We start from the raw sequence: 18,270 nt of genomic DNA, 5'->3' as shown, positions 1-18,270 counted from the left end.
GATGGAGTGACTTGGAAGCATCTTGCAGAGCTAAGATGTTCATTATGATAGTCTATTACTGGGACAAAGTATATATTACCTTGTAAGAAGCTATTGTTCCATCATTTCTTATAGTTCTTGCCATTATACTGGACACTCCAACCTGTTTTGTTTTGTTGCCTTTTGATCACTGAGCAGACTCTGTGTATACTGTTATATTTCTAGTCTAGAGAATTAGGTGATCTAGTCCTTGCCATGAGGGCACATTTCCAGTTCTCTGGATTCTCCTTCTGATGGGGAGGATGGCTGTGGGACATCTCTTTAGTGGTAACAGCTTATTCACCAGGTCAGGCTTGTTAACTGGTACTCCAAGGGATCATTTGAAAGGTAGTAACTGAGATAAAAAGCCAATATCTAAAGTAAAAAGCAAATGGGAAATATTCTTCAAACTGTCATTAACATCATCTGCTATATAAGTAAGGATAAAATTACGTGGAAAAGACATGAGAGGCATTGCATGTTTAGTTAAACTATTTTTCATAATTCTACAATTTTTGGTTAACGTTATCTTTTTTAATTAAAAAAAAAAGCTTGTTGATATATATATCTTTTTCCTTGTCCATAATTTATTTTCTTATATGCTATCATAGCAAGGCCAGTCTGTGTTTTTATATTGATTTTAGATTTAGAAGCTCTTTCTCAGTACTTTCCCCATAAAGTACACAGTTCTTGTTGGATGTCATAGTTATGTTTCTCCTTTTTCACAAATTGAGAGACCACAGAAACAGTTTTATTTTAAAAACATTGTTTATTCACAAAAAAAAGACAGAATTTTACATTCTGTCTTTTGGAGTTTTCAAAATAAACCATTCAAGATTTCTTACCTTTGATATCATGGTTTTATAAGAATGATACCTGTACTTCCTCAGAGGGGATTCTTCCTTAGGACCATTGATCCCTCATTTGAGATGTTATGGGTGGGCCTATCTGGGTCTATTTGATTCAGGCCTAATTGGCCATGTGTCTCACCAAGATCCATTCTCTGCCTTCTATCTCCTCAAGGGCAACCATGGTTCTGCCCAACTAGCTTTTCTCTAACATTAGCATTACCATCTTATATAACTGCTGTGCAATTGTCAAAACTATGAAATTAGCATTGGTACAATACTATTAACTGAACTACAGACTTGTTTCAGATTTCCTCAGTTTCTCCATTACTGACCTTTTTCAGTTCCAGGGATCCTACATTGCATATACTTGTAACGTCTCCTTAGTCTCCTGCAGTCAGCTTTCTATAGTCTTTCCTTGTCTTTCATGGATTTGACACTTTTGAGTAACAGTGGTCAGGTGTTTTGTAGAATGTTTCTGGATTTGTCTGATGTTTTCTTAGGAATAGACTGAGATTGGGGATTTGGGGGAAGAATCACAAAAAAGTGATATACCTTCTTGTCACATTCTGTCTGTCAGGGAGTGTGTGATATCAGCATGACTTATTAGTGGTGACGGTGACCTCGGTTACTTGTTAAGATGATGTTTTTCAGGTTTCTCCATTGTAAACTATGTTTCCCTTTTCATACTCTATTCGCTAAATCCAGCCCAGTCCCTTCAAGGGGAGAATTAAGCTCCATTTCTTAGCAGAATTTCAAAGAATTGGCTGTCATATGTTAAAACCATAACAGTATAATTTAAAGTTGATATATCAAACTGGGGCCCAAGATTTGCCCAAGACCACACAGTGACTGCACTGCAGGTTTAGGAGTCGGATCCCGTAGTCTTGTTTTCTGAATCAGTGATCTTTAATAAAGGCATTTGTGAGTGTTCCATGAAAAACGTGGGGCAAGCATTTCCTACAACACAAATACCACTGGGCTACAGGGTAGTTAGGCGCACTTGGGAAGCAGTAATGCACACACACAGTTGTACAGATGGGGGGCTGGGTCTCACCCCGTGGTGGCTGTGCCCTTCTTGCCATGTACAAGCTGATGTCCTCTAGATCTTATCCACATACTCCTGTCCCATCGATTTCTACTCCACCTGATATCTCTCTGCCCTCACCCATACCGTCTGCCACTAATTCTGAGTGCTGGAGGGCACTGAAACAGCCGGGAGATTGAGGACCTTTTGGCAAGAGAACAAGGTAGGAGAAATCCAGGCTGGAGATGGAGGTCTGGAAGCAGAGTAGGTGTGAGTGAGAATGGACACCAGTTTCCAAGGCATGCTTTGTTTACTGCTGTACTCCAACTTAAACTGCAGCGTCAGACACAAATCAGTTTTTGTTGAATGGATGTAAGGGCAGAAAGATATGAAGAGAGAGATGAAAGTTGAGCAAAGGAAGTGAGAAGAATTCGGTTGAGGTACCCAGCTATCCCTCCTGTTTCAGGTACATGCCCATCTTATCCCTTACCAAAGCAGGCCTTTCCTTGGTGGGAGCCTTCAGAAACCTGTGTCATCATCACTACTGTGAGTGGTATCATGAATTATGCTTAATCCTCTCAGTGCCACTATTCAGTAGGTATTATTGTCCCCTTTTACAGATGAAGCTCAAAGAGGTTAAGTGACTTGCCTGAGGTCACAAAGTGAGTCCCAGATCCAGGGTTGGAACCCAGACCTCTTTGACTCCAGTGCTGTCTGGGGCAAAGTCTTTTATTCTACAGTAAGGCTGGTTAAAATGCAAATTTTCAGGATATATGAGAACAAAGATTAGATTGAACATGAAGATATCAGATACTTCCTTGTCTGTATGGAAGAAGGGGGGGAGGGAGGAAGGAAGGAAGAGAAAGAAAAGAGAAAAGAAAGTAGAAAGAAAAGCGAGAAAGAAAGAAAGAAAGAAAGGAAAGAAAGAAAGAAATTAAGAGAAAGAAAAGAAAGGAAAGAAAGAAAGAAAGAGAAAAAGAAGAAGAAGAAAGAAAGAAAGAAAGAAAAGCAAGCAATCCTAAAGCAGAAGCACTGGGGTTTGGAGAACAGAGAATCTCTGGAAGAATAAAGAGGAGAGTTTGGAGTTACTGAAAGCAAACTTGGCCTGCTCGCCTCTGTCAGGGCTTCTGATTTTCAGAGCAACAATGGCTCCCATTAATTGAAAATTTGCTATGCAAAAGAATTATTTCTCAGATAATCCCATTCTCTCATTTAATCCTCTTCCCAGTCCTCTGAAACATAAATACTATTACTATAGATAAGAAAATAGACTTGTTAGAGTTCAAATCACACAGAAAGTGGCAGGCCAGCATTTGAACACAGATCTGATCTCAGGTCCCCAACTCCAAGTCCATGTGGACCTCCTTTCTTTATAGGGAGAAGTGGGACGCTACAGGGAACTTGTGGTCCACCTCTGTCTTCCACAAGGTGATCCCTAGGACACCAGTACCACCCTTGAGTAAAGTGGGAGAGAGACCGTTAATAGGTGATAAACACATAGGTCCTCTTTCAACATGAAAGCGTCAACTTGAGCAATGTAGATTCCCAGTTACTGTCGTTTAGTCTTCCACTTATTTTTATTTCTCAGAAGCCCTGAAAATGTCTGCTTTACCATAGAATTCTCAGACCTGAGCTCATAATGTTCATAGCCATGAAAACTCCACAATTTTGGCTTCAATCAGAAACTTCTGTATTTAATATATAGAATAATAAGTTTCAGGAGTTTTGTGAATAAGCTCACTTTGACAGCGGCATTAATATCCTTTCCTCGCTGTCTAAGCTTGACTTGTCACTGGGGTAACAACCCCCATGAAATTTCCATGGTCTATAATTACAGTTATAAATCTTTCGTGTCCTGCTGATGCTATAGGCCAAACTTTAGCAGCCTCTATTTTTTTTTTTTAAATATCAGGTTTTTGGTGTGGTTTTTTTTTTTTTTTTTGGCTATTTGAATTATATAATGCTCCTTTTAACGTTTCAAACACTATAGAAGTGTTTAAAATAAAATGAACCACCTTCTCTTTCTTCCCCATATTCCCCTGGTTAACTACTATTAGGATTACCGTAGCTTAACTCCCTCCATATTTTTTCTTTGCTTTGGGACATGCACATATGTATTCAAGAAAAAGCAGCATAGCTAGCATATTATTCTGTAATATGCTTTTCTTACTTAACAAGATATTCTGAACAGCTTTCCAAACCAACACATTCAGATATATCTTACTCTTTTTAAGAGCTGCACAGAATTTCACAATATGGATATATAATAATTTATTCATCAGCCCTCTATTGATAGACATTCAGGGTGTTTCTTTTGTTGTTGCTGTTATTGAAACAATGCTACAATGCATATACTAGTATATAAATTTTATGTACTGACAGATAAATTCCTAGAAACGAAATTTCTGGAATGAGAACCAGCTTGTACTGAGATGATGGATGAAGAATGGTATTTTGTTCTCTTTATTGCTAGGTCAGAGAGTATGTGCATTTAAAGTTTCATTAATATTGCTATATTACTTTCCAAAAAGGATTATAGTTGCAGACAAAAGATTTATTAAAAACTATTAGGTAGCTCCAGAATCTTCAGGAGGGCAAATGAACCAGGGAGAACCACAGCCAAGCATAGCACCTCTGGGAGCAACACCCAGCCATATGGCTGCATTGTTGTAGTGAAAACATGATTACTACCTCTTAACAGCTTGGCTATGATCACAGTGGGGTCTGGATGCCAGGTCAGCCACAGATTTCCAGAGAACCACCATGCTTGTCAGATACTGAGAGAAGTGTATTAAATTTTTTCCTTGTGATTACGATTCTTATCAAGTTCTTGTACTTCCAGGAGATTTTACCTTATATAATCTGAGGCTATGTTATTTGCAGTGTAATGGTTCTTGATTGTTATTTGTTCTTTATAGCTTTTATCTTTTTTATGATAAAATGTTCTTAATCAAATTTCATTTTTTTATATTAGTTTTACTTCTGTTGCTTTTCTGAGCCTGCATATACCTGATATATAATTCAGGCCCATCTTCTCATTTTCATTGCTTTCTTATCTTATTCTTTTGGGTTTTCTCCTTTGATAAGGGAGTTAAACTACTCATTTTTATTGTAGTAACATATATTTTATCTTGCTCCTTTCATGTTACTTTATGATTACTTTAAATTCTTTATTTCCATTTTTTCCTTTTCATACTCGGAGGCAACACGATTTTTAAATATCTTATTTGTCATAATTTATAAGTTTTACTATTATATTCCCATTTTACTAGTGATTTCTCCCATTTTCATAGTCATTTAAATCTCTATTTCCATATTGATATGCCAAAATTAAATAATAACTATATCCTTCACCAGTTGTTTCACTATCTTGTTCCCACACCTTCCCTTCTCCACTTCCAAATTAAATAGTTTTGGAAATGTATCTACTTATTTCTCCCTCCCTGTTCCTACTCCCTGCTCCTACTCCCCTCTTGTATGTTAGTAATCTAGAATTGTAGTTTCATTGTGTTATTAAATGCTCCTTTAACATATGTTTTGACCATTGCAGATTTTTTCTAAGTTAATACTGTAGCTCATCTTCACATTATTACTCATTTAGAGCCAACTATACATTATAAGAATCATTGCTCACCACCATTTTTATGCTCTTTCTTCCACTCTTTTGAAGTCTTTGTCCTAATTGAATTTTTATTTGCAGCAATTTCCTTGAGTAATTTCTTCAGAAGGGGACATAGATGTTATACTTTGGAGCTCAAAGCTTTTTTTTTTTTTTTTCCCCTTTACGCTTAAATGATACATTGGATGGGCATGAGATTCTTGAGTCAGAGACTTTTGCTTTAGTTACTTGGTAAATGTTGTTCCACTATACCCAGTTTTAGTGCAGCGGTTTGACATTAGCTTGATTCTCTTTCCTTCAGAGGTAATATATTCTCTGTTTGGAAGTCTGTGTTCTTTGTCTTGGGGCTTCACAAATGTCACTAGAATGGAACTTCGTTCTTTAATTTTCCTAGGAGTTTAGAGTGCCCTCTCAATCTGAAAATCTTGCTATTTGTTCACAATAGCAGAGCAGTTTTCTTCTGTCATTTCTTTGATTGCTACTTCTTTCTTTTTCTCTAAGATGCCATTATTTGTATGTTGGGCCCATGGATCTGTAATCTATGGATTTGCCATCCGTGTCTCATATCTTTTTGCACATGGTTTCCATTTCTTCAAGTTCTTTGCTCTGTGTTGTAAGATATTATTTCCATTTGTTTTTTCCAGAATATTAATTCAGTTCTCATCAGTGACTATTCTTATTTGGTTTCTCTATTGAATTTTTAAATTCAGAAATAATGTTTTTTTCTTCCAGAATTTTTTTTTCTGTGATCTAATTTCATCCCCTTAAGAATTCTCATTACATTTTTTTTGGTTATAGTGCTTGTCTGTCTTTTCCATTAGTTCTGCCTCAATAGGAGCCACCTGCTCTTTTTTTTTTTTCCTTTTCTTCTCTCTCTCTCTTTTTTCAGTTGAGTCCTCTTTAATTGGTTGTGATTTTTCTACTCATACCCACGCAGTTCAGGCTATTGGTGTCTCTTGATGGTGATGAATTGACAGGTGGGGGAAGGTACAGTTGAACATTTTGGCCTAATGTCTTGGCAGCCACATGAGCTGGAACACTAGCATCTCTTTGCTGAGGATGGATGGGAGGGCTCTCTGTTCTCAGGGCTCTTGAGAGAAAAAAGCTGTCCTTTTATAACTCCTGCAGTTTATATTCAAGCCTGCCAAAAATTTTTTAGTGGGGCAAGATTTTAAAAACAGTAAACTTCAAGTGGGAAGAGGAAGTGTGTCTCCATATGCAGAGAAGGGTCTATTTACTGTGTAAGTAGGACCCCCTCAGACAGGTGAGAAATCTGTGGTCTTGAAGCAGACTCTGCTAGAAATGCAAACCCTCACTTGGACCACTTGGGGCCTCAGAGATGCAAATAATGTTGCCAGAACCTACTTGTTTGTCTCTGAAAACTCAGGGTTCATATTTGCCAGTGGTATCCTTGCTTCCCTGATAGCAGGCCCTTTTTAGCTGTGTTGCCACAAGTTATTGGAAGAGAGAAGAGCTTGTGAACATGCTCCCAGGTCACCATGAATCCTCACATCTGAATTTTACGACAAAAGAGGATTAAGGATTTTCTTTGTTATTAATTAAATAATTTAAGAAAAAGCATCAGCAAAATAAGTTAGAATATTGGTGTAAAACAGAGTATGCCTATGTAAAACAGTCATGTGAAAACTTATGTACAGATTATAAAATGTTGCAGTGGCTCACTACTGAAGATTTTTTTTTTCAACAGAAATGCTTTAAGAGCAATTTGGAAAGTAACTTTGAAATTAGAAATCATTGTTTTCTTATTTCTCACATAAAAGAAGATTAACATTTTATCTCCTGATTCAACCTTCGCAGCTATAATGGCTTGCAGATATAAGTTCTGAAGTCAGTTGTCTACCAGAAATGTCAGGTCAGTTCCCAGTGCTGTGCAGAAAATAAAGAGTGCCTGTGGTTGGCTGGTAGTTAGATAGGTGCAACCATCTCTTCACAGAGCAGTTCTGGGAAAACATCACTCAGTAAAATGATACTCTTTTAATCCTCAAAGCCCTCCCCTTTGCATTTGACTTCATTTACAGATAGCCTTGGATACCAGTTACTGGACTGTCATTAATCATGTCTTCATCTGGGGCAGCGTTGCCACTTACTTCTCCATTTTATTTACCATGCACAGTAAGGGCATCTTTGGCATCTTCCCAAACCAGTTTCCATTTGTTGGTAAGTTGAGTCCTATTATCTATGGGAGCCTAGTGTCATGCTGTCATTTATTTGTCTTTGTAATTTATTTTCTGTGTCGGGTGGGACTAAGGATGACTAATAATCTTTTCTCTAGGAATGGAGGGAGCCAGACATCTGAAGGCTTTCAGGCTTGAGAAGAGTTCCAAAAGATTAGTTTCTGCTGTCCCTGACAGATATAGAAGAATCACTGTGATAGCTGCTTATAGGGTCCCAACAGCCCAGATGTAATTGATTGTCCCTTTGCAAATAAGAGGCATAGCACATATATCAGGGCTACCTGAAGGTCTGTAAAAAACATGTATAATAGAGGGAAGAGAAAGAAATCTTAGGTTCTTCCTTTTATCCCACATTATCACCACTATCACTGCCAAAGTGCACCTGTAGAACTTACTTGCATTCAGATAGGAAAGAAATGATGTATAATTTAGAGCAGTCTAAGAATTGCTGGACATTAGTCCATAAGAGGCACAAAGAGTAGCCTCTGTAGTTAGACAGCCAGGGCTCAGGTGTCAGCTCTGCCACTTAAATGCTGGGTGACCTTTGGGCAGATTTCTTTTTCTTTTCATGCCTTGACGTCTTAAATTATAAACTGGAGATATTAATAGTTTCTATTTTCATAGGAAATGTGAGGGTTTCATGAGACAATGCATATGAAATGCTTAGCATGGAGCCTGGTACATCGTACTTTTTTAGTAAGTGGTAACCCTAATGATGGTGATGATGAACATGATGATTCAAGCAAATGTGTCTTGATTACTGGTTGGGAACACTGCAGAGTGATTTGAACAGCAGATGGGTAGGACAGGAATTCCAAAAATACCTTAAAACTCTGAGATTCTGTAATACTACAAAGAGCGTACATCTGGTCTATGGACTGTACCACCATTGTGTCCCACATTTCAAAATGATTCCCAGAGGGCCACTGAGCTTTACTACACAATGAGGCTATTAATATACTTTCTCAGAAGTTTTGAAGTCTCTAATTTGTGTGAGATAAGTTGGTAACAGTGATGTTTCTCAGTTTGTCCCAACAAACCAGAAAATGGAGATGCACAGTGTCAACCTTCTTGAGCTTAATCAGGTGAGACTGAGATTTGCATCCACTAGTTAAGGAATTCAGTCTAAGAAATCCAGAAAAATAATTCTTAGAAAACTGATTCATGTAGAATGCAAAAGAAGAGCAACTATAGGGTTATACATTTCCAATGATGCAAAGACACCTGAAATTATAATTCCAATTAAATGCACACATATACTTAACAATGTTGTTCTCTATCTTTTGCCTTGCTTTGCATGTACATGGAAATCTTTACATTGCACCATTCACACTTATATGTAACATTAACATTTTGTTTTCCAAAAGACTGCAACTATGTAGAAACAGGATGGTTATGAATAAGAATAAGCATATTACAAAAGACCTTTAACTATTTCTAGGGTTTTATTTTTTCCTTTATTTTTTCTTATTTTCTTCCTTTCTTCTTCTTTCTTCTTCTTCTTCTTTCTTCTTTCTTCTTTCTTCTTTCTTCTCCTCCTCCTCCTCCCCCTCCCCCCCTTCCTCCTTCTCCTTCTTTCTTCTTTCTTCTTTCTTCTTTCTCCTCCTCCTCCTCCTCCCCCTCCCCCCTTCCTCCTTCTTCTTCTTTCTTCTTCTTCTTCTTCTTCTTCTTCTTCTTCTTCTTCTTCTTCTTCTTCTTCTTCTTCTTCTTCCTTCTTCCTTCTTCCTTCTTCCTTCTTCCTTCTTCCTTCTTCTTTCTTCTTCTTTCTTCTTTCTTCTTTCTTCTTTCTTTCTTCTTCTTCTTTTTTGATTGCCAAATCTGAAAGTTCAGTGCATTGACAAGAAGATTTCTAGTCCTAAGAGAGCATTTTAGCATGCATAATGAGCCTGGAATGCCTCAACTGGAGAAAGTAGTTTGTGTGGGGACCACTCTCTCCAGCTAAGCACATGCCATTCCAGGAATTAATTACTGAGCTCCAATGAGACTTCTCAAAAGTTAGATCAACATTGGGGTTTAAGAAAAAAAAATGTCCTTAGTAACCAGCAGCAAGCAGGAGTGTGGTTTTAAAGTGAAGCTTGTTTTCCCAGCCATGCCTGGGGGTGCTAAGCTTCAGGGAGCTCAAAGAGACATTTAATTTATTGAATCAAGTTTGTTTCTGCCCGGAAACAAGAGACATTTAATTTATTATACTTGGAGATAGCTGTAATCTTCTGCTTTGGTGGCAGATTCTATCCTCCAAAGCCAGAAAATACAGACATACCAATCAGTAGCCAAGCCCTCATACCCAAAACACATTCAAATGGTTGTTAACACTTTAGCTTTGGGAGAGGGGATGTAGATAATTGGAGGTATTGTGGCAAATCCCTAGACAGCCAACAGGGACAGAAGTTTATTTTGGTGATATAAACAGGGTTGACATGTTCCTGTAGAATTTGTCTGCTTAACTGACCATTATTGTTTTGTTTAAACAAACATCCCAGTATATGAGGTGTGAGTATAAAGTAAGGAAACCGGCTTCAGGCTTGGGAATGAGTTTCACCACGGTATTGCACTAGCATGTTGGATGACTGCATTAGCAGTCTATCAGTGAGAGGAATGCTCTTTTCACAAACCCAAGAGCATGTCTGATCTCCTTGGAATCTTGAGTTCTTCATAACCCAGTGAATATCAGAGAAATCAGCAAGTCCCTTTGAGGCAAGTTTTCTGAGGCTGCTGCCTGAATTGTAAAGGTTGGCCCTCTATTAGGTAAAGCTCTCCAGTTACCAAAGGTATTGAGATTGTACCTGCACCCCAGACATATGTTGTATAGTTTTGACATGGCACTTTTATTCAGGAGTCTAAGAGCAAATGTGCCTTTTAAAAATAATGGCTTCTTTGTAGTCAAGGGATCTTGAGGCTCCATGAGAGAATTCTACCTCATGAGTGAAGCTGGACTGAGTCTAGATCAGAGAGCACTTGGCTCTGATTGGCTATCTCCAAGTGATTGGGCCATGAAGTAGTTCCCAAGGGTGGTGATCATACCATTCTTGCCTTCTCATCACCTCTGAATATACTATATACCGTGGAAGACACCTAGTGGTTCTCCCTAGGTAGCCCAAACCTCACCATTTCAAAAAAGACCTTATGGGAATAGACAAGGAGCCTTTTTATTCAATAATTCAGTGTATTTTGTATAATTATGTATATTTTTCCTTAATAATAGGAAATGCACGACATTCTTTGACCCAGAAGTGCATCTGGCTTGTTATTCTCTTAACAACAGTGGCATCAGTTGTGCCTGTGGTGGTAGTCAGATTTTTGAAGATGGATTTATGCCCAACCCTGAGTGACCAGGTATGTTGCAGTGCTGATAAGTACTTGAAGGGCTGATTCTTGGCTCTTGGAATCATGTCCTTCTCTTTCTGATTTGGAAGCCCAGGAAAGGGCTAATGAACTTCCCACTGGAAACACCCATAGGTATACATCATCACATACCAGTAAATGGAACTGCCCACATCTGAATGTAGTAGCTTTGTGAATGTTAATGAAGAGAAATGTCTAGACTAAATGTGGGTGGGGAGTCATGAATTACAAGTTAAGTTGGGCATTTCTAAAAGTTGACTTTAAAAAAAGAAGCTGGCAGCATTTTGGACAACTATTCTAAGGCAAAGGCAAACTATAAGGAAAGTTACTGACATGTGGGCAAGTAAAGGATAGAGTAAAAGAGAGACAAGCAAGGTATGAGATGAAGGGACTCAGTTTTTGTAGAAGTATGGTAGCAGATTCAGAAACGTAAGGAGATGCTACCTTCTGAACAGATTAAGAAAGGGAACAGCAACATGATGACTGGATGGAAAAATATAAAGTTGAAAGGAAAATAGAACAGATTGTAGAAATCCTTAAGCCAAGGGATTAACAGCCCGGATTTCATGAGAAGAGTAGTAGAAGCAAGACAATGTCAAGTTATGTCAGGACCCAGATAGAAAAAAAGGAGAAAGAAACAGGAGATGCACATTTGTGGTGGCATCATGAGAAGGGGCAAACACTGGTGGGGTGAGTGACCGGGCCAATGATACTGAGAGGAACTGAGGCAGAACTTCCCTTACCAGGATATCCTCCACATTCTGAGGCCAAAGCATGTGAAGATTCCTTCTGAAATGATTCATAGATTCCCCTGTTAGATCTGTCCTTTTCTTTTGGCTCCGTGAGCTCATTCTGATGTAAACCCAGAAAATGATGGATGAGCTGAAGGAAAGAAGATGATGTTCATTTCTTCCAGTATGTAGTCAGATCATGATCTTCTGCTTTTAATGGCTTTCTCCTGACATGAAAGTCGGAATCTAAGAGATCAGCCGGATTAGAGAACAAGGTGGCTTACAACAAACGTTGGATATTTTTCTCCTCATCTTTACAGGGAAATGAAAGAAATATTGGAAACCCACCCAAATGATGTTGAGTTCTTCAGAAGGCTGCAAAAAAAAAAAAAAAAAAAAAAAAATCCAACGGAAGTCAAAACCCTCAAAATCTCATGATATACTGACCTACTACAAGAGTTGGGAATTTCTGACTCTCATTTTCTAAATTTTCTCTTGGTCCAGTTACTAACGACTATTGGATCATGAGAATTTCCCTTGAGAGGGAAAAGGCCTATTTTGGGGAAATGGGACTATAGATGGTTATACTGACTGTGTTTGGATGTTAGAAGAGCCTTCTGTACAAAACTAAGTTCCTATTCCTTTAAGATGGATGTATAAGAAGGACACAGTAATGGAACTTGTCTTAACACTTCTTTAATAGTCTCTTGGTAGTAATAAAAACTGACCAGTGCCCAGTGTAATCTTTTGGGTGGAAGATTTCTTGTTGTTTTTTGTTTGTTTGTTTTTTGTTTTTGTGAAATGCTTCCTTTTACAATGAAGGTGAGTATTTTGTTATTGTTGATGTTTCTACTGAAAGAGCTTTCTCTTCATGAAGTGGCCCAGGGCCTGGAATCTGTCATTTGGAGGCATCATCTCACTCTGTCTCCTTCCTCTTCAGATCCGTCAGAGGCAAAAGGCTCAAAAGAAGACAAGGCCCTTACGTAGCCGAAGGCCTCAGACTCGCAGGTCAAGCTCAAGAAGATCTGGATATGCTTTTGCTCACCAAGAGGGCTACGGAGAGCTTATCACATCTGGAAAAAATATGCGAGCTAAAAACCCACCCCTAACCTCAGGGTTGGAAAAGACACTGTATAATAGCACTAGCTGGATTGAAAATTTCTGCAAGAAAACCACAGACACTGTGAGCAGCTTTAGCCAGGATAAAACAGTGAAACTGTGAGTCAAGATGAACTTGAACCACATAGTGACTTTTCACTTCAGCTAGAGCTGAAATTCAGCTCCAAAGTTTGGGATCAGGGGCTGGGGTGGGACAGATTGCCTCACGTCATTTAAATCTGTGGCAGACAGCTGCCGGTGGCCAGATGGTCACTGTCTAAGTTGTGATTTGCTGGGCAAAGGCCTCACCATACAAGCAGAAGTTTTCATCAACCTAGATACCAACCTCAACTTTAGAATCTTATTTGTGGAGAAAAACTTGTAAATCTGCATATACATTGAATGCATCTTCAAGTGGATAAAATGGTGCATTTGGAAGGTATACATCCCAGCTGTGAAAAAGCATGCTTGTTGACAAACACATGTAAGATCAACCTTTCCCAAGGTATATTTTTAAGATGTACAACATATATTATGGTGCTTTCAGACTAAGAGCAGCTTGTGACTCTTTAGTCTTGATATCTACATACCTGTGTTTTTACCCAGGAGAACACATCACCTTCATGGCCTGAAGAATAGAAAAACATGTTGGTGTTCCTCATCTTTTTTTTTACTGGTCTAAAGACAAAGTAGGTTGGAGCATCTTAACAGTGGGATAAGCTAGGAATTTGGTCAAATGTATTCACAAAGCTCTCAGGGATATGTTCATGAAATGTCCAAGAGAGGTTCTCTATTAAGTATTCCAAATACTTTCCAATGACTTTGATAACAACCTCAGTAGTAACTTACCCTGCATCATCCAGAACCATTAATGAAACCAGCATAGCATTGGGATTTCACACTTTAATGATAATATTCCAAATAGTGTATGGGTAAATACGTTCAATATTTCCAATTTTAAAAAGTTTAAACAACCTCTTCAATTACTATTTAAATACTCAGGCTTAAATCTTTCATAGTTAGTTGCTTTTGATATTTAGCTGTCATGTTTATAATTTAAACATAAACATATGTAGATAAAGTTAGTTTTCTGGAGTTGTTCCAGTACAGATTTCCAGTCCACATGTGAGTCACCAGTTTAGTTCCTGTAAAAGAATTCAGGCAGATTTGTGTTCAGACTCCAGCTCTATTACTTCTTACCTCTATAACCTTGGGCAGGTAACGTGCCTCCTCTGAAACTCACTTTCTTCCTCTGTAAATGAGGATATACTACCTACCTCATGTGGTTGTTTGAGGATTATCAAAGCACAAATTCTTAAATCATTGAAACCATAATTCTCATATGAATGGAGTTCCATTTAACTCATCATCAGAATAACAGCAATTTGAAGAGAATGTGAAGAATGGGAATTTAATCAGTAGGAAAGACCTTGATGAAATGAGATTGCAAAGTAAGACATTAAAACTGGTTAGCATCCTACAAAGAAATAAAATTATCACCCTGGAGGTAAATTTCTCTATCAGAAAGTGCAAATAAAACATCATCATGCTTTATCAATTTTCTGTAAGTCCACCTCCAACTTGACAAGGCACCTAATCTGGTCTCTGTTGAATTATTACTCAAAGTTATCTTTCCCAAGAGAGCCAGATGGCCCTTGGGTGAGTTTGATGGATAATAGGCTAGCATGATATTAATAGATGACACAATCCCTTTTTTCTTTGTGTTTTTGTTTTTTGTTTTGTTTTGTTTTTTGGGGTTTTTTTTTGGTCATACTTTCCTAGTCTGGGATATTTTTTCCTGAATGGGACCAAATAAGATATATGTAAAAGACCCTAATACAGTGTTTTAATCATAGTAAATACTAAGGTATTCCCTTTCCACACATGCCTGCATGGACTTACCCAGATACTAGTTTTCAGTGTCAAACTTGTCATTAGTTTCACTGTGTTTGCTTGCTTTTTGTAACATTTTTGAAAGATTTGAAAACCTTTAATAAATGTTTTGGCACTATTGGTGTTTGATGTTCTGTGTATTCTTTATTGGGAACTCACGGGGGAGATTTTTTGTCACATTGGTCAACTGATTTTTTTTTCCCCCTCTCCTTTACATGCCTGAGGAAAATGCATATCATTCCTAGGATCAGAGTCAAGAATCAAATGAACTGATTGGACCTCTGTGTGAGGAATGGGAGAGACCAGGTTTGCAAGTTTGCAAGTTCAGTTCAAATTAAATAAGGCTGTTTAAAAAAAGATAATGTGGATGATTGTGAGAGAAACACATGATCAGTTTACTTTGGCCCCATGAGGTCCAAATAAGCTGCCACACCCATTACGAGATCATTCAATTCCAAGTGCCAGAGATTACTTCGAACCTGAAGATAAAGAGCCTGAGGGGTGGGGGATGATGGTGGTGCACTGGGGAATAATAAAATTTTAATTTTACATAAATATTATCAGATTATTTGAAAAAAAAAAAAACTTTCTAGATTCAGGACTGAAGTTGGTAACCTTGTGTTTTAAAGTCTCAGCCCCAAGTTTCGAGGTCTTACAGGCCATTGCGAGTCATACTTCCTTGCCTTAGATCTGCTATCTTTGTGTCTCTCCCCTGCCTGCAGGTGTACATACCTACAAAGGAAAGAAGAGAGAGGGTTGAAGAGAACAAGAGCCATAAAGCAAGAGAGGAAGAAAGGAGTGAAGGGAAGGAGGGAGGAAAGGAGAACAGGATGGTGTCCAGTTATATCCCTCTTAAGGTGATACGACTTTTTGAAAAATAAATTTAATTCCTTAAAGAAAAAAAAATAGATTATATTTGCGATTGAGAAGTGAATACTAAAACCTCCTTCATAGTTGGTGTGAGACCAAGAAAATTTTATCTGAAAGGGGGCCAGGAACTCTGGCTTCTCCTCACAGTAATACCACTGATTTATGTGAGGCGGGGCCTCCCTGACTCCACCTGACTTCCCCAGGCCTTAGTGTCCCAATCCATCAACGGACAAATTAGGCAGTATGGTCACAAAGACCTTTCCTCATTCACCCACTGTGTGAGCTGTTCTTGCCAGTACTGCCCACAGTGTATTTGCAAATGTTTTTAATTGGAAAGAGAGAAGAGAGACTAGGCTGGATGCTCTCTTGAGTGCAAGGCTTGGGTCTTGTACTGGTTTGTGTTTCTCTAGAACAGCCCCGGGAGTCCTAACGTCTCCAGGTCTCTGTCAGTTCACCACAGAGGTGCTAAACACTATAGTTGTGTTTTGCCTGGGTCAGTTGAACACACTAAGTTTCTTGCTAAGGATTCACTAAGATCTTAAACCCATACTCACTTTTCCTCTCTGCCACTTTAAATATCAAAGGTATAGAGAAACAAGGTAAAATACTCATCATGCCCAGTAGGAAGAGGGCCATTTTAAAGTCCTCTCTATCTTGTCCCTGGGCCTAGAGGGGATTCTTTGGGCCTCTGCTTCCTTAGGATTCGAGGTAAAACAACGGAGCTTGAGTACTTTCCTTCATAGTTACGTGGAACTTTTCAGTTTATGCACCAACTGAAACGTTTCACTTTATGTACCAGTCTGTATATTTACACAAATTGGATATTTTGAGCCTTACAAAAAATGAGGTGGTCAGGACGTTTATGGTTCTTTGGGATTTTTTGTTTTGTTTTGCTTATGATTTTAATTGCAGTATAGTTAACATTCAGTGTTATATTAGTTTCAGGTGTATAATAGTGACTCAGCAATTCTATGCATTACTCAGTGCTCATCCTGACAAGTGTGCTCTTAACCCCCTTCACCTATTTCACCCCTCCCCCCCCACCTCCCCTCTGGTAACCATCAGTTTCTGTAATTAGGGGTCTGTTTTATGGTTTGTCTTTTTTTTGTTGTTGGATTGTTTCACAAATTCCACATACTAGTGAAATCATATGGTGTTTGTCCTTTCTCTAACTTATTTCACTTAACATTTTACCCTCTGGCTCCATCCATGTTGTTGAAAATGGCAAGATTTTATTCTTTTTTATGGCTGAATAGTATTTCACATGAGTGAAATTGTACGGTATTTGTCTTTCTCTGACTTATTTCACTTAGCATTCTACTCTCTAGCTCCACCCATACTGTTGCAAATGGCAAGATTTCATTCTTTTTATAGGTGGGTGATATTCCTGTGTGTGTGTGTGTGTGTGTGTGTGTGTGTGTGTGTGTGTACACCACATCTCCTTTATCCATTCACGTACTAACGGACGCTTGGGCTGCTTCTATAATTTGGCTATTATAAATACTGCTGGTATAAACATAGGAGTGTATATATCCCTTTGAATTAATGTTTTTATATTTTTCAGGTAAATACCCAGTAGTGCAATTACTGAATTGTAGGGTAGTTGTATTTTTAAATTTTTGAGGAAATTCCATAGTGTTTTCCACAGCGGCTGCACCAATTTGCATTCCCACCAACAGTGCAAGAGGGTTGCTTTTCCTCCACATCCTCGCCAACACTTGTTTCTTGTGTTTTTGATTTTAGCCATTCTTTTTTTTAATTTAATTTTATTATGTTATGTTAGTCACCATACAGTACATCATTAGTTTTTGATGGAGTGTTCTGACAGGTGTGAAGTGCTATCTTACTGTAGTTTTGATTTGCATTTCCATGATGATAAGTGATGTTGAGCATCTTTTCACGTGTCTGCTGGACATCTATAGTCTTCTTTGGAGAAATGTCTCTGTATGTCTTCTGCCCATTTTTAAATTGGATTATTTGTTTTTTGGGTGTTGAGTTGTATAAGTTCTTTATATATTTTGGATAGTAACTCTTTATCCAATATGACATTTGTAGATTCCTTCTCCCTTTCAGTAGGCTGTCTCTTAGTTTTGTTATTATTTCCTTTGCTGTGCAGCAGCTTTTTATTTTAATATAGTCCCATTAATTTTATTTTTGCTTTTATTGAAACTGTTTCAGTAGACCTATCTAGAAAAATGTCACAGCTGATGTCAGAAAAATTACTTCCTCTGCTCTCTTCTAGGATTTTTATGGTTTCAGGTCTCATATTTAGGTCCTTGATCCATTTTGAGTTTATTTTTGTGTATGGTGTGAGAAAGTGGTCTAGTTTCATTTTTTTGCCTGTGACTGTCCAGTTTTCCCAAAACCATTTGTTGAAGAGACTGTAGTTCCCCCTTTGCATAATCTTGCCTCCTTTGTTGATTAATTGACCATATAATCATGGGTTTATTTCTGGGCTCTCTATTCTGTTCCATTGATCTGTGGGTCTATATTTGTGCCAGAATCATACTGTTTTTATTACTACAGATTTGTAGTATCTCTTGAAATCTGGGATTGTGATACCTCCCATTTTGTTTTTCTTTTTCAAGATTGTTTTGGCTATCTGGGGTCTTTTGTGGTTCCATACAAA

The 18,270-nt window shown here is 38.1% G+C and overlaps 1 protein-coding gene across 5 annotated transcripts in view; it reads left to right on the top strand.

The window, feature by feature from the left end:
* Positions 1-14,889, top strand: part of ATP8B4 (ATPase phospholipid transporting 8B4 (putative)) — a 301,636-nt gene extending 286,747 nt beyond the window's left edge. For all 5 annotated transcript variants that reach the window (XM_028100015.2, XM_028100016.2, XM_028100011.2 and 2 more), the window contains 3 exons: positions 7,552-7,690; positions 10,910-11,040; positions 12,721-14,889. In XM_028100015.2, the coding sequence (XP_027955816.1) occupies positions 7,552-7,690; positions 10,910-11,040; positions 12,721-13,002 (552 nt within the window). In that variant the 3' untranslated portion in view covers positions 13,003-14,889. The remainder of the gene's footprint in view (positions 1-7,551; positions 7,691-10,909; positions 11,041-12,720) is intronic.
* The last annotated feature ends 3,381 nt before the right edge of the window (positions 14,890-18,270 follow it).

This window comes from Eumetopias jubatus, unplaced genomic scaffold (genome assembly GCF_037043125.1).
Source record: "Eumetopias jubatus isolate StellerSeaLion01/CBP00866 unplaced genomic scaffold, mEumJub1_p1.0 scaffold_7, whole genome shotgun sequence".
NCBI classification, from domain to species: domain Eukaryota; kingdom Metazoa; phylum Chordata; class Mammalia; order Carnivora; family Otariidae; genus Eumetopias; species Eumetopias jubatus.
This window is presented reverse-complemented; position numbering and strand designations above follow the sequence as displayed.